Source organism: Terrapene carolina, unplaced genomic scaffold (assembly GCF_002925995.2).
Source record: "Terrapene carolina triunguis isolate 2854851 unplaced genomic scaffold, T_m_triunguis-2.0 Scaffold189, whole genome shotgun sequence".
In the NCBI taxonomy this organism is placed as follows: Eukaryota; Metazoa; Chordata; order Testudines; family Emydidae; genus Terrapene; species Terrapene triunguis.
This window is the reverse complement of record NW_020664540.1, coordinates 17,652,711-17,675,740: the sequence shown is the minus strand read 5'-3', so window position 1 is coordinate 17,675,740 and position 23,030 is coordinate 17,652,711. Positions and strand designations below refer to the sequence as shown.

The 23,030-nt window shown below is 44.5% G+C and overlaps 1 protein-coding gene across 2 annotated transcripts in view; it reads right to left on the bottom strand.

Annotated features, from left to right (window-relative positions):
• The window catches only part of MDGA2 (MAM domain containing glycosylphosphatidylinositol anchor 2), a 636,169-nt gene that overhangs the window by 206,380 nt on the left and 406,759 nt on the right, over nt 1-23,030 (bottom strand). For both annotated transcript variants that reach the window (XM_026654284.2, XM_026654285.2), the window contains exons 7-8: nt 16,149-16,478; nt 4,935-5,228 (exon numbers count right to left, since the gene is read on the bottom strand). In XM_026654284.2, coding sequence (XP_026510069.1) covers nt 4,935-5,228; nt 16,149-16,478 — 624 coding nt within the window. The remainder of the gene's footprint in view (nt 1-4,934; nt 5,229-16,148; nt 16,479-23,030) is intronic.

Here is a 23,030-nt window from a genome sequence, read left to right as displayed (position 1 = left end):
TCAATGATTGTGCAAGAAACTTCAACAGGGTAGAGACCCCTTAGAAGCCACTGAGTCCCCTGTGAACCTGCAAAGCTGAGGGGTCCGATACCATTCATCGGTGTCCCTTGCTGTCAGTGTTAACGAGATCCATTAGAGTTACTTTGTTCCTTGCTAGGGTGGGACATGGGGGCAGGATGAGGTAGTCACCATGTCCTGGAAAAGGTCTCTCCTCTCTTGTTTAGGGTCTTGTCTCCAGCTTAGATTTCTCCTTGATATCTCCAACTGGAGTCTGTGGATGACTTATTTACATAGGACAGAGACCCCATGCCCCGTGGAGCTCCAGTGGGCACACCTCTAACTTTAGGGCTGCCTCCTTTTACTGTCCCTCCCCTTGGGTGGGGGAGGGGATATCCTTGTGTTGTGATTTTTTCCCAGCCAATCATGAGAAGCTAAGGCAACTGGAACCAAAGGGTATGGGTCCAAGAGAAGGCTTGGGGGGCAGTCGTTATCCTGGTTTTACTGTTGAAATGGGGCTGTACTGATATGAGTCCCCAAGGCTCTGCAGGGAAAGACAGGCATGGCCCTCACACCCTGTGGGATGAGGTAGCTTGGTGGGTTACACAAGCAATTGATGCATTTAAGAGAAAATGTCAAAAGAGTCCACAACAGACCCCAAACCTACAGCTCTCCAGTGTGAACTGAGCATCCTTGTGGCCTTTAATGTATTTATCTTCACACACCCGAGGGAGGAACGGAAGTGCTACTATCCCCATTTTACCGATGGGGAACCGAGGCAGAGCGACACTAATTGACGTGCCCAAGGTCACTCAGGAATGTTTGGCGGAGCAGGGAAGTGAACCCAGGACTCTGGCTAATGACCTAACCACTGGATCATCCTCCCAGGTCATGAGTATGGAAGGAGTGTAGATTTTCCTGTATTTGAGTATAGAGTGGTCTCTCAAGAAGGTGGTTGGGATATTGACTGGGGGCTTTTGAAACCGCACTAGAAAGCATGCTAACCAATGCCGCACTAGCAGGAAGGTGGACTAGATAATCTAACTGGTCTTTTCCATCTCTGACTGCCATGATTCCTTCGCACTACACGGCACATCTCCTACCAGAATGTCATGATGCTGAAGAGGCTTACAAGGCCCGAATGATGACTTAGTGCCCACAGTATAAACCTGTATCACAACGACAGTCCCTGGCCTAGGAAACTCACAATCTAGGAGCTCGACAATACACACTATGGGAATAAACACACATACATGGGGTGGGCAGGTGGGAAGGGAACAGTAAGGATGGGTGCGTTTGCATACAATAGTAGTCATGGGGGGGTTCAGTATTCACATGAAAAACGCCTATTCCTTTACACATCTGATGCAGTTGACCTAAAAACCACTGTCAAGGGGAATTTTGCTTGGGTATGAACTGAGGAATTGGACTAGAACGTTCAGTTATACGGAATCGGTTGTATCCCAGGATGGGACGTAACTAAGTTTCATTCAGCTTGGCCAGAGAGGTGATTTGGTCCCACACACAGTTTGTTTTTATGCCCTAAAGAACTGGATTGTATGCAACTAGATACATTACACTTCCTCACACCTCTCTCCTCACACACCCACACACTGCAGAAAAAGCAAAATTAATGAGTTATTACATAATTCACAGAGTTTCATCAAAAATCACTTTCTATTTAGAACACAGACTCATCCAAGAATAGATCGTACAGAATTACTGATTTAAAAGCACTGAAGTTTCTTTATCTCAGATAAATTTAATACTATTACCATTATAAAAAGAACACTGTAGTTAATGTTAACATACACACACACTTTTCTTCTCCAATACCTAGAAGATCATTATGAAATCCATGCTTTCCCCATTTCTATTCATATTCTCGCTTGCTAATATCAGAATAAAATGAATAGGAATCTAAACAAAGACATAAAAAAAAACCCTCACCCAAAGACTTTTGATATACTCCTGGCCTCTCATAACCATGTTCTTCTTGTTTCTCCCAGCACTTTCAAAACACATCAGCTGGTGCATAAGTTATAGTGGTCTTTTGTTTTTAAATCTCTAATATAAACCAGAGCTTTCCCCTCTAACATTATAACAAAAGTATTAGTAATTTGTAGTTTGAGAGGCATGGGAGAGAGACTTTGTTACTTATCTCTTGGCTATCTGAGAGCTTGTGCCAACAACATCCATTGAAGTCAAGTGGAGTATTTCCCCTGAGTTTAATAGGGAACGGACTGGGGCCTGAGAGGGGTAGCTGCTGAGAAGTCTATAGAATTGTGGGAAGCAAGACCCAACTTTCGCAGTCCATTCCTATTCAGCACAACATGTGCTTAGCTCCCATTGATGCTAACGCTGATCATGTACTTAAATGTTTTGCTGAACTGTGGCCCAAGTGGGTGAGCCGAAGCCCACTGGAATCAATGAGAACCTTTACATTGACTTCAGTGGGCTTTGGATCAGGCCCTTACATATGCAAGATGGGACACAAAACACGGATCAAACAACTGAGGACACTCAGCAGGGATAGTGAGGCACTGTAAGACCAGTGGGTCTCAAAGCCGGGCCTGAAGAGTTGGCAGGGAGCAAACACTTCCAGGCTGCCAACCGTCAGCAGCTATAACCCCTATCAATGACCCGCTGTGGACAGAGATTGCAGGAAGTCCCACCTCAAAGGAGTCTGCCAGGCAGCAGCCTCATAGCTCCTGCATGGCTCCCACCCTAGATAAACCCAAGGGGCGTTCCAGGAAGTGCCCAGACAACAGCACAGATCTCCTGTAGCTGCCACGACAATAGAGGCTCTTGAACGACCTCAGCTTGATTCGGACCTCACCTCCTGAAACCTGACTTGGACTCTGACACTTGGTGTGCACCTCCGGCTGGAAGCTGCCTACGAACTCCTCCATTACTTGCAACCTCAGGTTTGACTTTGCTCCTCTCTGCCGTTGGCAGCATGTTGACAGGCACAGACTGTCCAGAGTGCTCTTCCAACATTCCTCAATAAACCTACCCTTCTCCAAGGACCCCACAAACAAGCCAGTGCCCAAATGAGGCTGAAAATCATGTTTCTAGTTTCTAAATGGATTAAACAAGGCTCTCCAAGGTTGTGTCATCACGGGGAATTCCAGGGCGGAGGACAAGGCACACGAATCCCAGATTTACCATTACCAAGGGGAATAGATTGGAGAAGGCAGGAATATGGACATCTTAGCAGCTTCAAAAAGCCTAAAAACATATTTTGATTAGGGATATTTCTAGTTTAAGCTCTCTCTAGTTAAGCGACCCCCGGGGTCCATGCTCCTCAGCCAGTGCCCTGCCCACCCGAACACAATCATTGCGTTCACTTCCCCATCTAGGGGTCTGGAGAACGCTTCCCCCCCAGGTCCCCGCCACGTTACATTCAATCTCACACTCCCAAGAGTTTTCCTGAGCATGTCTGCAGCCCGACATGACTCCTCTTGTGCTCAGCAAAAAGTACACAGGAAGCGAATGTAGCTTTTCTTCCTCTAAAAGCTAACCTCTTCTGTGGCACTGAAGTCTTAACGTATGAGGAGGAATTAGCCATTTGGGGTCTTTATTAAGGAGGGACTAGCCAGTCTCCTGTGGGGGTGATCTAAACCCATTGTGGCTTGCATAAGCATCTAGCCCATGGAGGGCCACTATTTCATTGGAAGAGCGGAGAGGAGAAAGTGGAAGCAGCAAGCAATACATTCAGCTACAGAGCCTTGGGGCAGAATCTTTAGCAACAAAAATCCACATGGCTATTTGTCATGAGCTTACATATATAAGGGGTGTGCCAGTGCACCTCTGCATATCTGAGCTAAGTGTAAAAGAGCAGCTCTGTTAATCACGAATGCTTTCTTCAGCAAGAGACCATCAAAAATAAAAATGCCATATTATGAATTGGGAGGAGGGATAGCTCAGTGGTTTGAGCCTTGGGCTGCTAAACCTGGGGTTGTAAGTTCAATCCTTGAGGGGCCGCTTAAGGATCTGGGGCAAAATTGGTACTGCTAGTGAAGGCAGGGGGCTGGACTCAATGACAGGGTCCCTTCCAGTTCTATGAGGTAGGTATATATCCATATTTTTTTTTAGAATAGCAGCATTACCTTGAGGCCCCAACTGAGATCAGCGACTCATTGGCCAAGCAGTGAACATACACATGGTTAGAGACAGCCCCTGACCTAAAGAGCTGCTTGGTTCATCTAAGTCAGGAATAACTGAGAGGTGCATAAGTCACTTTATTTAACAGCAAAAATAAGAACCAGCATTTTTAACTTGATTTGATTTTTAGACTTGAAAATCTCCTAGGGAACATCTTATCTGTCACTTACACAGACATGACAATGAATTAGTGTCCCCACCTCAAGTCAGACATCTCATTTTCTGATCACAAAAGCACCGTGTTTGCAAAGTAATTTATTTCCCCGTATTTTCTCCTAAATGTGACTGAATTTTATGGCAACACTGTTTATAATTCACAGATTGAGAATCTAAAAAGTTCCCTGTGCAAAGTGTGTTAACAGTTCCACATAGACCAAGACCCATGAACCTTTTTTCCTTATCTCACATAATGTCCATAAGTGAAATCAGTGTGGAGGCCAATATTTATAGAAACACACTCTTCTACATGAGATATTTGTTCCTACACTTAAAAAAAGAGTAATGTTAGACATCCACAGAATAACACAGGTTCATTAAAAATTGACAACAGCATCATCGTATACTTTTTAAATCAATGACTAGCTTGTGTCATTTTTACTTATATGGTAGCTGCATATTCTAATCATGAATTTTGGGAACCACAGAACCAGAACAGCAGGACACTGACGCATGGAATAATCAGCAGACTCTTAGTCCTATGAGTTTACCAGGAAACAATCAAGTCATTTCCCCCCCAAAAATGCATCAGAAGGAAATAAGAATTTACTTACACTGCACAATGAGCTGCACCAATGCTTCTCTGGGTTTCACATTAAATCCATTGTACTGACTGGTCTGACATCTGTATGTTCCTGTCATCTCCCTAGACACATTCACTATCCTCAGTATTCCATCGTAACTCTCCATTTGCATGGATCCATCTGGCATTGCAATCTCCTTATCAGCTCTGGACCAAAGAATGATAGGTTTGGGCTTTCCGGTCACCTGGCATTGTAGTTCTATAATGTCTCCTTCCCGGGTGACTAAAGGTGATTTTTCTTGTGGAACAGTCAGATTGGGCGGAACTTCAACGGGAAAGGGGAGGGGGGAAAAAGAGAAGGATCCCTGGTTAGTATTTACAGGAAAAGTAGTTGCAAAAATGAAGACAATATACAGTGTTGCTACTAGTATTTTCATGAGATGAACCTCTGGTCACATGGCTTTCCGTTGACGTATGTTTGACCTTGCAAACTTGTTTTAGAATAGAACTGACTACAGACCACGTATATAACAGTCAAGGACTAAAGACAACATTCATGCTGGATTCAGAAATCAATACAAACTTCACAAATTGAAGGGGGAAAAAAATGCTGTCACGACATTACCAGCAAAGGCTTTTCTTAATGCACATTTTAAACCTACGAACAAACAAAGGAACATTTGAACAGTTTTTTCCAACAAGTGTCATGTAATCCCTTGACTAGGAGCACGGCAAAACAATGATAAGAGGTGGTCAATGAAATCAGTGCTAGTGTACAAAACACATGATAACATTTCCACGCTTTCCTAGACAGCTTGTTCCCGTGTTTGTAAGAGTCTACCGGGGAAGGTGCGAGATCAGAAGTAAGTGCAGCTTGTAACCATATACTCACGTCACCCGTCCAGTGTTTGTACTAGGAGCCTATTAGCATTCAGCAGAGCATCCCGCAGTTAGCCCCGTTAGAGACGGCACTTCTGCCTCTGTACTTTACGTAGCTACTTTTGATAAGTAGAGAGCACTAAGAGCGTCAAAGGCTTGAAGAGAATATTTTTGCCATGTTCAATTATCGTCGCAGTCTCATCATGCCTATATTCGTTTTGTAACCCAGCTTTTTCTTCTCTCTTAGCCATGGGCTTAAGGCAGATCAAAATACAATTCCTGGAGTTGTGTGTGATTTCTAGACGTGAACTGCCACATTTGGCACCACACAGCGTTGTGTTTACTTGCATGGCTAACACCTACAGGTGACAGCTAGCTTTGTAGTGGGTCCATTTAAATACAAACAAAGTGCAGTGTGTGGAGGGAAAACCATGTGATTGGGTGCAGAGCCATGCAATAAATACATTTGTCGTGTATCATTTGCCTGCCCACCCTCAGGAGACTATCCACCCCCTGGGACTTGTTCTAACGCTTCAAATCTCTCAGCACCTTCGAACACCCACCGTTTCCTTTTAATCAGCCTGCCAGAGAAATGTTGCTTCTTTCCCCCCAAAACTTGGACTTTTCCAAAAAAATTACCCTGCCCCCAGCCAGGCTGGGCAAGATTCAGTCTTGCACCAAACCTTGTGTCCATAAAAATGTGTCGCAGTGAAGGGGGCTGGACTAGAGAGCCTACTGAGGTCCCTTCCAGTCGTACATTTCTGATTCGTTGATTCCACCTCACAGCCCCGCAAGGCCAGAAGTGGGACCTTTGTACCGGTGAGAAGGGGAGACAGAGCCCCATCATCCCCCTGGGATCCAGCACTCATTTCTAGGCCTGCAAGATCCTTCGGTATCAGACTTTAAAACAGGGACATTTTCAGGCACAGCAAAGCTCTTTTAGACTATTTCACAGGGTTTAGTCGCTCCCTCTGAACCCTGCCCAGTGAGACATGCCATAACTGAGGCACACTGGTTTTACAGAAGGATACAAAACAATGAACCTGTACTGAAAAAGCAAATCTTTCTACAACACTGCTAGAATATATTCTGGTGTAACATGTGAGGCACACACCTACAACACAGGTGATGGTATTGGGCACAATGGTTTGATGGGGCATCATTTGGCAAATCCTGCATACCTCACTCAGAGCTTTGGCAGCCATGAGTACTGCAGCCATCCCAAACTCACGGTGATAAAACCACAACACCCCCCGCTCACGTTGTGTTCTTTCACTCACAGGCACACAGTGAGAGTGTGTGTATGCGTATACATGCCAACATAGCAAACACGCAGAACAATAAACTAGCAGGAGCAGGCTGAGCTGACGTGAAACGAAGGTTTCTCACTCATAAAGAACAGACATGGGAATACAATGGCTTGAGAAAAATATAGCTGACGCCTTTCCCTTTATACCAAATGCCACATACTGACATGGGAGAAAATAGCATGCAACTCATGACACAGCTGTTCCCAGTCCCGATACCTGTTATAGCAATAGGGACGGGGGGAGAGGGGTGTGGAGGACAAAGTGTCATTCCCCCATGGAATCACCATGGCCCAGATGCTTCCCCCAGATAGAGGAGGAAGAAAATACAAATGGAATTTCTGACTCAGCAGAAACAAGACAGCACTCAAAGAATAAATCTTTATCAGATACAATATTTATCAGCACACTCAGACCACATCTCACTCTCCCCCTGCCCACAGACACTACTGCAGCAATAACAGCAGCAATAAACGATTTGTCGGTAGAAGTCAGGCAAGTTAACAAAAGCAGCCCAGCCCCAACAAAAACATCTCTGCCCAGAATCTCATAGACTCACAGAAATGCAGGGCTGGAAGGGAACTCAAGAGAGGTCAGGTTGTCTAGCCAGAAACTGAAGCAGGACCAAGTAAACCTAGACTATCCCTGACAGGTGTTTGTCCAGCCTGTTGTTAAAAACCTTCAATGATGGGGATTCCACAACCCCCTGGTATCTAACCTAAATCTCCCTTGCTGCAGTTTAAGCCGATTATTTTTGTCCTACCTTCAGTAGATATAGAGAACAGCTGATGACAGTCTTCTGTATAAATTATATATTTGTGATCCTTTTCTGTATTACTACGGCCTAGCCAGTTACACCTCATTCTGCATGTGATTTTTCCTTCTTAAGTGTAGTACTTTGCAATTGTCTTTATTGGATTTCATCTTGTTGGTTTCAGACCAATTCTCCAGTGTGTCAAGGTCATTTTAAATGCTAATCCTGTCCTCCAAGTTTTAGAGAACCCTCCCAGGTTGGTGTCATGTGCAAATTTGATAAGCATCATCTCAACTCTATTATCTCATTCATTAGCGAAAATAGTACATAGTACTGGATCCAAGACAGACCCCTGTGGAACCCAGTAGGTATGTCCACCCAGTATGACATTGAACCACTGATAACTAGTCTTAACCTTCCTAGTTTGTGGTCTGTTTGGTGAGTATTCCAAAGGTGGCTGAAGTATTTAATTTAAAGAGGCCAGAAAAAAGTGGAAGAAACAAAAGACATGAACATTTAGCTGGGCAATGATAGCCAAGAAGGATATGCAAAAGCATAAGAAAATTTACCCAAGAGATCTTAGATTTTAAGTTCAATAGGGCTGGGACCATTTTTCATGATGGTTTTGTACAGCACCCAGCATAATGATATGCTGATCCCTGATTAGGGTCTCTAGATGATACCACAATCGTCATTCATAGGAGCAAAGATGGATACAGGAGACGAGTTGCACAGGGTGCTGATGGGGAGGACAAGAAGCTTGTGTTCATGCAGCTATCAAGAGGAAGCCAATGGAAAGATTTGGAGAGGGCATGAATGGAGTCAGAACAGTGTGCAAATTACTTGACCTCTGTCTCAAGTATCTAGTATGCACACATCACCCATAGCATTCAGGGAGATGAGTTTCAAAACACTACTTGATTTACAGCAGCATTTTGCATGGACAGTTGGAGGACAGAGAAGGGGAGAGACAAGAGACTTCAGAGAAGGAGGTTGTAGAGCTCAAGGTAAGATATTACCTGCGCAGGATGCGGGTTTTAGAGGTGGGGAGGGAGAATAAAGGATAACATTCTGAAATGTTGTCGAAATAAATTCTCAGGAATTAGTGACAGCCCAGATATGGAGGTGGGAGAGGATTATTACTTACACATCTCCACAGGTGTGCACGATGCTTTGCAGACATATAGGAAGCCTGTTTGCAATGAGTGGATAGCCTAATTAGGAGAGAGAGATAAAGTTCACAAGTATTTGGCGCATGTAAACACCAAGAAGGGACTAGGCTGTGTAGAGTGGGCCAATGGCAATTGAACTAGTAAGGATGGATCAAGTCAGGCAAAGGAATGTTTGGGCTGTGCTTCAAGAAATAATCCCAAACTGAGATTAGACTGAGTCAATCTGCCAAGAGAATTGACGGAAGCCGTTCGCTTGTGCCATTTAAAACTATACTACTCAAGGCACTAAAGAACATTGAAGGGAACTCCATTGCTGTGTCAGGGAGATAAGAGGCCCCCTTATTTAGGGCTTTACTTTCTCCAATTTCTACAAAGGTCAAAGGTGATGTGCTGGGCTCCTAAAGTGCATCCCCTGCCACAGATGGCTTTGTGACAAATTCATAGTTCATGGCAAAGACAAAAAAGCTGCTTTGGGGAGAGGGTTAACAAGAGGCCTGGCTGAAACTGGCAACAGCCATCCAAGATGGTCTGTGAAAGGCAGCCTCAGAGCTACCTCATTAAGCTTTAGTAAGGCAGCCATTAATCATCATTAGGGACCTTCTCTTTCTTAATGGACCATCTCCTGGAAGGAGAGTGAAATTGTTTACCAACCCATACTGTGTGTTTGTCTTCAAACAACTGTTTGGGGAAACCAGGAAGGGGGTTTAGCAGGCATCTTGAGAATGGGCAGAAGAAGAGTTGGTATATGGACAGCTAGTGAGACTGCCAGTCCTGCCAAAAGGAATGGCTTTCAAAAGATGTAAACTTTTGAACCTTTCGCTCACCTTTCCTTTCTTCTTCTCGGGAAGTAAGTTGAGAAGGTCTTATGTAGTTTAGCTTAAGAAAAGTGTCAATCTAGAGGTGTCAAGCAAACTATTTGCGTAGACTGTCAGTCCTCATCAGTTAAGACAGCCAATCACAACACGTCTATTTATTTTCTTTTAAATTCCATTATCGCTATTGTTGTTACTTTTTTAAAAATTAGAATGACTGTCTGGGTAATTTCATGCAGCCACCCCATGGAGAAGAGAGCCCCTTATCCTCAACGCAAAGGTGTACACAGCTAAAGAGACTGTAGAACCTACATACCCAGGCCAGTTTCATTCAAGGGCCAGGGATGGAGTTGTCTGCTCCTGTCAAGTTGTGTTGCAGTGGTGGTGTGCAAACAAGACCAAGGAGGAGATGAGAGTCAGAGAAGATGTGAGTCAGTGAGATCTGCTGTGATAGCAGCTCATCATCATCACCATGTGCAGTAGCACAAAGGCAGGGAGACATCTCACCACACAAACTGTGTTGTAACGTGTAGTAGAAGGGGCAGCTCAGTCCACAAATAAAGAATAAAAGTCCTGTACACACAAATAAAGAATAAAAGTCCTGTACACATTCGATATCAAGTAATTATAAAATAAAAGCATTTTAAAGCAACCCACAGTTTCTTTTTCTCCTCATGAATCTATTGCTTGCAATGATAAACCATTCAATGGATGATGTCTCAAAAAATCAATTTACTCCAATAATAAATAAGTCATTTGTTTCCTCCAAAACCCATTTGACATCGCTAGACTACTTATAAATGATCACTGTCGGACAATGCTTGTGGCTTACAAATGCTTTAATTATCCCACTAATTATACCAAAGAATGCTCTTTGTCATCATGGAAATAGACACTACTGTGATTTTAATAAACAATTTGAACTCAAATGAAGATGATTCTTTCATGTGTTGTCAAAGGCAGAATGAGAGGACCAGCAAACAGAATGCTTCATCAATAGATCAGGGCCCCAAGTTCTAATGAGCAAATGAGGTTTAATTAGCAAATTCTTTAGTAGATAATTGATCCGTTTAAAGGGGAAGCCCTCTCATCAGATCATCACAAGGAAGATGTGTGGCTGGATGTTCCACTGATACAGTCTTGCAGTTTATGAGTAACTCGGCCAGTTCACATGAATGTGTTTGTATGGAAAATAGGAGTCTCATTCTACAGTCCCATCAAAAGGAGTGACACCAGTGAACTCTGATCAGGCCAACATTGGACCCGTTGTCCCATCCACGTTGTGCTCTATTCCCGGGCTTCACGGCCACAGAACTAGGATGTTTCCTAAGAGGCTCCTTCTGCTTCAGCTTCTGCAGCAGTGGTCGGGCAAAGCCCAGTCCAGCCGCGCACAGCTGGCTAAGCCTGCTGTGTTCAGAGCCAGGGATCTGAGTCGATGTGCACTCTTTTCTTACCACTGCAAGATGGGCCCTTATCTTTAAGATGTCCAGTGGCCTGGGCTTCAGCATATTCAAGAAGTTCGCCTAAAGTTCTGGAATGAACTTCACTCCTCTGGCAACATGGGACTTTATACCATACGCGCAAAGCTCACCGGTAGAGGAGAAGCACTTTCTCGCCATCGGATCCAAGGCTGTGGAACCAACTCACCCCTGGAACTAGGGCCCACCAGAAATCTCACCAGATTTTCTGCTCCAAATGCAAAGTACGTTTCTTCTCCTGCCTTCTCTAATGGAAACACACAATATCATGGGCATTTAAAAGCAAAACCCTACCAAAGCAATACACAATGCTACACAATGGCTGGATAACCGTACTCAGAGAGTAGTTATTAAGGGTTCTCAATCCTGCTGGAAAGGTATAACAAGTGGGGTTCCACAGGGGTCTGTTTTGGGACCGGCTCTGTTCAATATCTTCATTAACGACTTAGATATTGGCATAGAAAGTACGCTTATTAAGTTTGCAGATGATACCAAACTGGGAGGGATTGCAACTGCTTTGGAGGACAGGGTCATAATTCAAAATGATCTGGACAAATTGGAGAAATGGTCTGAGGTAAACAGGATGAAGTTTAACAAAGACAAATGCAAAGTGCTCCACTTAGGAAGGAACACTCAGTTTCACACATACAGAATGGGAAGAGACTGTCTAGGAAGGAGTACGGCAGAAAGGGATCTAGGGGTTATAGTGGACCACAAGCTAAATATGAGTCAACAGTGTGATACTGTTGCAAAAAAAGCAAACATGATTCTGGGATGCATTAACAGGTGTGTTGTGAGCAAGACACGAGAAGTCATTCTTCCGCTCTACTCTGTGCAGGTTAGGCCTCAGCTGGAGTATTGTGTCCAGTTCTGGGCACCGCATTTCAAGAAAGATGTGGAGAAAGTCCAGAGAAGAGCAACAAGAATGATTAAAGGGCTTGAGAACATTACCTATGAAAGAAGGCTGAGTAATAGGATAAATCAGAAGCATCCAATGACCATCCCTGTAAACTTTTCATAATTTCTGCAGGCAGTGATGAATTATGTCAGTACTTAGATTCACTCTCCCGTAACATGCAAGACAAACAGAAAGAGGGAGGAAAAAATATCATTCAGAACCAGTCTTCCTTAACGTCTTAAAAGACATTATGTCTATTTGTATGACTTCATCATCCAATTAGGGGAAGCTGAAAGTGTTTCCGTCTGAATTTGAAGGTCATTAGTGATTCATCAAGCTTCATAACTGCTGCGATAGCGATGAACATAAGGTCCATGCACAAACACATTTTCCAAGTGCCAGAACTGAGCATTGCTATCCTAGACATCTTGATGTTCATCAGTTATCTGACATTGGGCATCATCCTGCATTCCTTACTCCGGCAGGATTCCCACTGCTGTCAAAAGGGGAGGACGCAAAACTATTACTATTACTCTTCCCGATGATCCTATGGCAAGTAAAGATAATGCAGTGGTAACTTTCTGCTAGAGAGGTAACACACGAGTGCACAGAATGTCATTCTCCCACACGCATCCATCAGACCCCAATATTGCATTTGCCAACTAACAATCTTCTCTCTCTTTCACTTGACTCCTGTCCTGGTTAGTAAGATGAGCACTGCTCAGCTGTACAACTGGAGTTCATGCTACACGACATCGTAAGCTCAGGTATGTGAGGCTGTTGCTCACAGTCTCTGTCTTCACTGCCTTTGTGATAAATAAACATGTAGATAGAAATTAGCACTCCAAGTATCTGAATCACTGATTTTTTTGCCTGTAAATCTGTGCTTCACTTCAGGTTTCACTTGGCATAAGATTTTGGCTAAAGAGAGAATGATGGGGGGGGGCGGTCTTTGGACAATGAAAACAGAGAGATTTCTAGAATGGGGTGTTGTGCTCTGATGACCCTAAAATGCCTGTATAGTTGAACGGTGTTTTGCTGGGTACGACAGATCATAAAACCAACTGCGTGAGTACTAATCACATACTCCTGTGCACCCTGATTCTGCAATCAGACCCACATGGGTAGAAGCTCCTGATCAGATGGACCCAAATGCAGGTTGAGGGCCATTGCCAGTACAGATCACGTGTGAAACAAAACCCAAAGAGAACCCTGATTGTTGGGCACGATGGTTGTAGAGGAGTGGGTGGAATTTTTCCATGGGAGGTAAGGGGGGGGGGGGGGGGGGGCGAGAGATTAATCTTCCACCTCTTTGTCAGAGCCAGCCCAATTTCAGCTACCTGGATAAGGCCTCCAGAGGATCTGACCACCTCACAATCATTAAATGTATATATACACTCAGCATCTCATTGGGAGGTAGGGAAGTGCTATTAGACCTATTTTACAGGGGGGAGATTAAATGGTTTGCCTGCCCAAAGTCATACAGGAAAAGGCTGTGACAGAACAGGGAATGGAATCCAGGCCTCCCACGTCCTGGTCTGGCCCCCTAGCCACTGGACCATCCTTCCTCTCCTTCCTGTTATTCAGAACTTTCCTCCTAATGACCTTTCAATGTCTACAGAAACATTTTAAGACATAACACATGACTCAGGTCCTATCCATGCATTTCAAAACTGATTTACGGGGCTAACATTTTAAAAGGGGATTCCCATCTTGCATCCACCAGGGCAGGGAGCACAGCAATTGCCATGGGCACCAGCTTTCAAGGGACACTGGACCATTGTGCCACTCGGCCATTTTGTTTTTTTTCTCTGCTGACTGGCTGGGTTTTTTTTCTGGTCCACCCTACGGCGGGGAGGTGCTCCAAAAATGTTTTCCACCCCGGTCAGCAAAAGGCGTTGGGTCATTCCTGCTTAGAGTACCTCTTTCTGTCCCTATTCTCTTTAAAACACCACCACAGATCAACACATGCAACTCCTCCTGATATCCATGGCATGTTACCGAGGTCAGAGGGCGGCATTATGGCCCTAAATATAAACAAGGAGTCAGACAATGAGGAGGAGAGCTATGCGAGAGAGCATTTACCACATTGGACTCAAGAGGGTGTTTATAGCATGTTGGACAAAAGGTGACGTGTCAATGGCAAGTATTACTGCTGAGATAAAAGACAAATAGGAGACTCTCTGGAAAAACTGACCTTCTACTTGAGGGAAATTTAATAAGCCTTTTAGAAACTGGGCAGCATGTTTGTGTGTGTGTGGCAGGGTCAGAATGAGGCTGTTCCACAACATCTTCATACTCTGCTGCAAAACTGGACCCGGGATGTGTGTTCTTTGCTGGCTTATTCCAGTGGCCTGTGTGACATCCACAACATACCTCAGATCAGCATATAGGGGAGCAGTGGGGGCCAAAAACCTAACTTGTTTCAAGACCGAGCTCCATAAGTTTAGGGAGGGGATGATATGATGGGACTGCCTACAATGGCATGTGGCCCATCCACGACTGCTATTAGCAAATATCTCCAATGGTCAGAGATGGGATGCCAGATGGAGAGGGCTTTGGTTACTACAGAGAATTCTTTCCCAGGTGTCTGGCTGGTGAGTCTCACCCACATGCTCAAGGTCTAACTGATCACCATATTTGGGGTTGGGAAGGAATTTCCCCCCATGTCAGATTGACAGAGACAAGGGCAGGGAGTATTCGCCTTCCTCTGCAGTGTGGGGTAAGGTCATTTGCTGATTTGAACTAGAGTAAATGGTGGATTCTCAGCAATTTGAAGTCATTCAACCAAGACTTGAGGATTTTGGTAACTTAGCCAGAGGTTATGAGCCTAACGCCAAAGTGGGTGGGCAAGGTTTTGTGGTTGGCAATGTGCAGGTCAGACTAGATGATCAAAACAGTCCCTTCTGGCCTTTAAGTCTATAGGTCTATGACAGCTGGCATAACCTGAAGAAAGTTGTAGCCATGTATCATATCAATAAAAGGAACTATAATGCACATAACACTGACATGCTTTGCCTCTGTACTATAACACAAATTTGTTATTTTAACATATCTGGAAATATACATTCATTTTTACTGGGAAAATTGACTAGCAACCCTATTTTTTCTAGTGATGGTAGAAAGAATATTTTCTATTAGAAAATATATTTTCTGCATTATATAAAAGTATAAAGCAGCTTTCATTTGGACCTGGTTGAAGGGCCTTTGTTGTTGTTTTTTTCAAACTCATGAGAGAAAGGTGATCGTCAGTTTTGCTCAATTCATATTTGATTTGACATACTTGGGGGAGAAAACCCTTCTAATTGATAAAAACCCAATAATGGGTAACAAATGCAGAAAGTAACTGACCCTACCAGAAAGCATTCCATACTAATCTAAGGACTTTTGTGGTTCTGTGGCCGCAGTAAGAATGGGGACTGCGTCAGTCACTAAGATCAGCCACTGGTAAAAACTGTAAGAAACTGCAATATTCACGTCTATGTATTCATATGAGTTACAAGCCATCCATCAGTTCAGAGAGAAACACACACACTCCGTAAGCACTGGAAGATACTGTTAGCTGAGACAATTGCCAACAGAGGGACATACTTTCTTGTAAGACATAGAAATGAACATGCATTGAGTACCTAAACCACAATGGGTGCCTATGGGATTTTCCCAACTAGGAGCAGCATGCGCCCCAGTATTCCCTTACATACTCATTAAAACAGCTGCCTGCCCCACACCCAAAGTCTACTATTAGATGCAAGCAGCTGCACGACCTCCCTTTGGAGAGCAGAGCGTCATCTGCCACCCATCCAACCTTCTACCTTCTGTTCATAGGAGCAGCACACTCTGGAAACCAGAAGTCCAAGTTATGGGGAAGCCTCACTCCTCTTCTCCTGCACATGCACTGAGGAAGAGCCACCATTGTAAAGCCCAAGTCCAAGGGAGCAGCCTTACCTGTACTGCTGGATATGTTGACATCAATGCTGATATCGGATATGCCGCCGCCTTTCAGGGATGCCACGCAGGTGTACGTTCCAAAGTCCGTGAATTTCAAGTCGATGATGTCCAGGTTGGTGGTGCCAGGGGAAACGTCCGGGTCAGTCTGGGTGATGACCATCCTTTCAGAGCTACGCAACGGGCGTCCATTTTTAAACCAACTGAATGTGAGCTCCTCAGAAGGAACAGCTTCCACCTGGCAGGAGATTTTCACCTCACGCCCAATCTGGATGTTGTCGTCTTTGTGATAGGGGTCAGGCGTGATCCAAAACCGGCCTTTTTTTAAGGCTAAAATATAAAAACATGCCCACAATTAGTCTAATATGGTACAGCTCTTGCAATCTGAGACCCGGATCCTGCAAACCGTTATACTCATGCATAGGAATGGTCCCACTGAAGTCACGGTAAACTACTCACATGCATAAAGTGGAACACGTGGATTGGACGTTAGCTGGATCAGGTCCTTAATCAGCATCATAACTGTGGCATACATATGCATTGCTAAAGCTTTCACCACTGTTGTCATGCAAGCAAGGAATAGATACAGTAAATAAATCTGGCTAAGCTGCTGGCAATTGAAGGGTAATAAAAACAGTTCAAGATTCCTCAGTGTTGACTATGTATTGTTCTTGGTAGATCCATGTCCCCCGCCCCACTGTCCTATCAGAGTGCCTGAAGATAAGCTTGCTGAAGATAAGAAAACACAGAGATCAATCTCATATCACTGAAATGATCAGCAGTGTCATCTCAAATCTGTCTGCGGACAGGGACAGCTGTGCGGAACAGCCCTTTGCCAGTTCGCTACATGGGAAAAAACAAAAACTCCTAGGCTAAAATCCTCCCTGAGGTACGCACATGTGGCTCCTTCCCCCATCAGTGGCCTGGATTCACCCCTCACTCATACAGGCTGCAGCCTCCACAGGCTTGTCCCAATGGGGATCCCCCTGCCAGCAACTGCAGCCCCAGAAGTGGCCAGCTAAGGAGCACACCTGGAGCATGGATGCATCTTCTGAGCAGCCTCCCTTAGTGGGTCTGTTCTGAAGTCGCAGCAGCAATTTAAAGCTGCCCTTCCCCAGTGTATTCCCCATGAGAGGCTGTGCAAATGTAATCCACACACCTCCTGGGTGTGGTGCTCTGTCCCAGCTAGCGCACTGAGACCACCTAGAGAGAATTAAATGAGTTCACTCTTAGCAAAGAGCCAGTTGGCTTTTAGCTCATGCAGTAGAGACTCATGCACTAAGTTCCAGAGGTCCCAGGTTCAATCCTGCCCGCCGACAACCGGGGTCTGTCAGTGTTATACGAACACAGCATGCCCTTCCCAGGGGTGAAGCGGGGCTGCCTATCCCTGGTGGGGCAGCACCTGTCAAAGTGAAGTGAGGCCAATATGCGCGCACACGGCTGGGAACAGAATGTTAGCCAGAAATTGCAGTGACGGAGCTTGCCACAATCATCAACAGGTTTTTTTGGGGGAGGGGGGTTGAATTAAGAATAAAGTTATTTTCTTCAATTCACTAGGACAAGAATTAAGCACGGTAATTAATTCTCAACCCTCCAGCCAACGAGGGGAAGTACCGTCCCAGTTTTACAGAGGAGGAACCAGAGTTACAGAAATTAAACGAGGGCTTAAAGAGACAGTGTCAGAGCCAGCATTAGGACTCAGATGCTCTAGGTCCCAGCCAAGAATGCCAACTGCTACCCCATGACACTCTCGTGAGGCAGGACGATCTCCAACCGATGAGTCACTAACAAATTCAGCAATTTGCCATGAAAAAGCAACTTGATGCCATACTTCAGACATTTGTTTTCAATATTTTTGTTTAAAGCAAACATAAAACTATCCTGAAACTGTAGCAATTGGAATTAGCAAAGCAGCTGGTAGGATGCTAATTTTTGGAAGATGTTCCAGAGTCAACCATTAAGCTCTTTAAATATGTATAACTTCTGATATACTGCATTTAAATGCTACGTGTATAATCTCTCTCTCTTGCTCTCTCTCAGAATATATCTCTATATATTCTGTGTCAAACTGAAAAGCCCCACAAGGAAAATACCGGTTGGAAATTTTATAAACAAATATTCAAGCTAAACATAAAAATTGGAAGACAAATATTTAAATCTGACATTTCCGCCGCATTATGTGACTTTTTAGCACAGTGGAAAGTTCCTTTGTTTCCACCCCCCCACCCCCATTCCTGTGACTGCCCATACAGTGCTTCATGCATGGAGCATTCTGAGGTGAAATGAGGACACACAGCAGCATTCTCCTATCTGGCCTCATGTATTTAGATGCTTACAGCAAATGAAGTGTGACATCGTTACAAATGGTAAAGGCGGTGTACTGAAAATTTTCTTGTCAGGATACCATACTTTGGGTAATAAACAGTTTGCTCATATACAGAAAGCGTAACAATATGAAATGGAAATGAACTTATGAGGTACAAAGCAAGCTAGGAGAGCATTCATTGTCAGCTGTTTATGAAGTGTTGAAAATGCTAATTCAGACTCTCTGTCCTTAGTTCAGTAACTCTTGGAATAAAACTGCTTTGCAGCTAACCAAAGTGAGGCAGAATTACCATTTTCACCACTTTCTATAGCTATAAAAGAGCTGACACTTCATTGATGATATTTTAATTGTTTTTTAACTTTTCTATTTTTTTTTTCATCCTCTACCCACAAATCTAAAAATCTTTCAAAATCCAGATAGCAGCCCACAAACAGAAAGAGATGGACAAACACACAGGCAATAGACCCAGAGAGACACAGTAACAAACTTTGGCTGGTGAAATAGCATAACCATCTTAATTAGAGAATGAAAGAATTGGTTTGTTTGTAGCGCAGGTTGGAGAACACAAGAGGTTATTTGGAAACTCATGTACTTCATTGTTGAGGTATATGGATGGCTGCTAGGTTTCTAATTAAGTATTTCTGAATCTTGAAAGTTTCATGAATTTTAGTATGAAAAAATTAATGTCAGAATATGTTAGTCATTATTCATCATTTGTTACTCTGTTTAAAAGTTGCAATCAACCGCCCAGGAAGCGGAAACCGGCAGCTGACCAATCCCACGCAACAAATAAAGAAACTGAAAATTGTCAAAGTGAACATTTGTAGTCAGCTGCTCCAATTTGTTCAAATACCATTTCCCACAAATACATGGACGTAACAAATACACTCCTACTTTGCAAACAGAGAAAAAGAAAGTTAAACAATCAATGGAAGGAATAATTCAGTCAGCTCTGTTTGGTAGTAAAATCATCAAGCGGGTTTCCATTTTGAATCTTTTTTTCCTTGTCTGCACATAGTGAGTTGTAGACATTTCTCTCTCCCAGCAAATGGAGAGCAGAGTTGAAAAGAAAGTTTTAAATCTCATCCATTCCTTGTTTTGGCTAAATCCATAAGAGCATCGAAGCTAAGGAGAAAAGGAGTCCCAGGCTTCAGGCCATAAGCCTCATGGGCCAAGAACACTGCTTTCGTTGCTCATGTACTACATTGCATCGTTGGCAACCAGCAAGTGAGGTATGGTTTGGTTTGTTGTCTTATTTTTACTTCTGCGGAAGCATCAGGTATTAGCAACAACCAGCGACAGGATATTGGACGTGGACCAGACAATGTTCAGCCCTGCTAGGGCAAATCCTATATTTCTAAAACCACTGTAATGACAGAAGAAAATTTCTGTCAGGTAGGCCCCAGGGGTTGCTGTACAGCACCCACCTTAGCCAAATTGTTCTCCCAAAGGAGATTCAGAGGCACAGAAACTGGGTGCTGAAACACTGTATTTCTTGGCAGGAAGTACAGGAGCCTATAGATCTTATAAAATCGGAGCTAGTGAAAGCTTCTGTGCCATTCCCCTCCTCCTCCCCCTTCTGCTCTCCACACACGAGACTCTCCCTTCACACGCCATCCCGCTTTCCTCGCCTCTCAGCAAGCATCACAGCCATCGCTAACAGCAACAAGGACTCTACAATTCTACACCTGGTTAACCAGAATGCCTCTCTCTATCGGGTCGCATTCTCCAAGAGCCTCACAAAACCTGCACTGCCATTGCGCTCTGCCTCTCTTGCCAACACCAGAGGAACAATTTTGGTTTTATAATCGTAGCCCTGAAGCATTAAGTACCACCGTTAACCAATCAACCTCCACAGCTCCCTAACCTCACTCACCTGCAGGGGGAGACCGTTCAGTTCCACCATTAGCAGTTCAAAGGCTGTGTTGGAAATTGATTCATTGGCCTCAAAGTTAATTCCTTTCCTATTACATTCGCTGGTTACATGGGGTCGTTCTAGTCACACATTCAGGTTGTAAAAGAGCCAGGAGCAATAATCCAAACTCTGTGTTCTAAACATTTTTGGAGGGACAATTGTCCACATAAATTGACATCCTGCAGGCAGCCACACCTTCCTTGCCCATAAAAACTTCCTCACTCCCCCAAGGGACTCTGCCCCTCCTGGGTGCTGGTTTTTAGGAGGTGGCCAGGTTCCCATGGTAAAGAATCACAGAAAGAGTCACTTTCATCTAGTGTTGAGCAAGAAACGTCATGAGAATAAGGAGAACAGTGTTATCTCTAATCTCATCTATTTCCCTCTCTGCTTCATTGCAGAGCTTTTGGCTTGCACTCTGCCCAAGCCAGTCCCTATTATAGCTGGAAGGAACAGGACACATACCCTCACAGAGGGAAAGCCTAGGGGTTCACTAACTGCTTTCTTCCCCGGGCAAGCTAATGCTCATCATCAGTATTAACTTATGAAGACTCTCCCTCCACACTTTCAAACGTTCCCCTGAGAGGAGGGTTGCGGGCAGCTGAAGGCAGGTTTCCCAAGTCTGCACGACTCCCATGGAAGATTCTTCCAGTCCCAATGGCTGGAAGAGCAGTGAGGGCAGTCAACAGCCCTGAAGCACGCAGTCTCTGCGCCAATATCCCGACCCTTGCTGCATGGAGCTAGATTCAGGGGATTTCTCCATGGGCTGTTGGACCTTCTGTAGAGCCAGGAAGCAAAAGCCTACTCCAAGATCTGAGGTGCAGAATCCCATCCACAGGCTGGATGATGCCTCTGACAGTCCTCAGGGCATTTAAGTTTTCTGCCCATATGCTGCCCCCTCTCAGGAGCACTCCCCCTCCATCTGTCAGGAGTTGAAGTATCATCGATCACTTGAACGTTTATTTCCAGCTATATTTTCAATAAGGTCTTGGGGTTAACGTGCACCGATGACCCCAATATAACAGCTCTTTGTCCATTCCTAGAGTACCTGTTCCTTGAGCAGGCCCAGATTTGAATCCTTTCCAATGACCCCCATACCTAATAGCAGGTGTATTGATATACACACAGTGCCCTGAGTTCTGCCCAGGAGTGCACTGCTTGTTTTGTTTTGTCGCTATATCAGTTACATTCAGGGCAAGCTTTTCTTCACAGACCTGAGAGTAAGACACAATATTTAAAAAGAAAGAAAACTTAGATCCGGACGTAATCACATGAGTCTGGGAGCTGGGGCCCTAGAGACATGCTTACAATATCTATGTCCTGGCAAGGTTTTCTGCGCACTGTCAACAAACAGTGCTGGAAAATATGGCAAATGTCCATAATTGCCCTGTGCGCTTCAGAACCAGTTCAGGAAATTGTCAGTCTGCCTCTGAAAAACCGTGATGTGATCAAATAGAAACCGGGGAAGCGATCTTCTCCACTCTTCCCCAACTGTTTTCACAGTTAATTACATTTCAAAGTTATGAAATACATTGAAAGTGTCTCCACGAAAGCCTATTTGCATTCAGATATATCTTCCCTCCCCCACCCCAATCAACCCCAAATGCTCCTTTAATCCATCAAAATGGTTCATATCTTGCAAATGCATATTTTGAGATATTTGAACAGCATCAAACACAGTGATTGAACTCATTAGCTACTGCACAATTTGCAAGCTTTGACACAATGGTTTACTGGCCACTGCCTGCCTCCTAAGCTGACACAGGGGAGTGGGGAATGCTTGGCCTTGTGTTTTCTGGTATTTGCGTATGTGACTATATGGAGCCTGCAGCAACAGCAATATTCAGTAGCAGAACCGTGCAAAATACTAATTTGAACCTTGAACGCACAGTCAGATTCCACTTGGGTTCAAGCTCTGTTCCCAACCAGCAGTGGTTCTGTTTGAACGTTGATCATGTCCGTGAGCATTTTGTCAAAGCTGGAGAGCAACTTTGCTTTATCTCGTTATCTGTGAATGGTTCGAGACAGTCATCTGCTGGTGCGAAGAGCTGATGAAAAGAGCTGCCCGGAAGCGTGATTTGCAGCGCACACGCCCACCAACAGCTTTTATTGGCCTTACAAAATCCAGAACTATGCTACACATTGTCAAGCACCTCTACTGGCAATTTACATAGCGATAGGTAGAGAGCGCTCTTGAAACAGCTGGGGTGCTCCGCGGGTTTGGCCACACTTTGAGCGAGGGGTGGAAGAGACACACCTGTGCTAGCTCTGATTGAGCTAGCGCACTAAAAATAGAATGCAGTGTAGGCTAGCAGCTCCGAGTACGTGCCTGTCAGAGACTCCAGGTATGTCCTTGGGCCAGCTAGCCGGGCCCACCGCATGTGCTGCCATTCCACACGCTCGATCAGAACTAGCGCGAGTCTGTCTCTTCGAGCCGGCAGTCAACCCCATCCCCCAGCTCCAAGTGCAGACATGCCAAAAGTCTGCTCGGCGTTGGTTGACAGGCATCATGGGGAAAGTCACACGGGACCCACCCCGGGGACAGCAGGATCAGCAGACAGTGTTTTCACGGGGGAGTGGCCAGTGTGTCAGTGTCTGAGCTCTCTGAAACATTTTAGATGTCTGATAATTTCTCTCTCTCTCT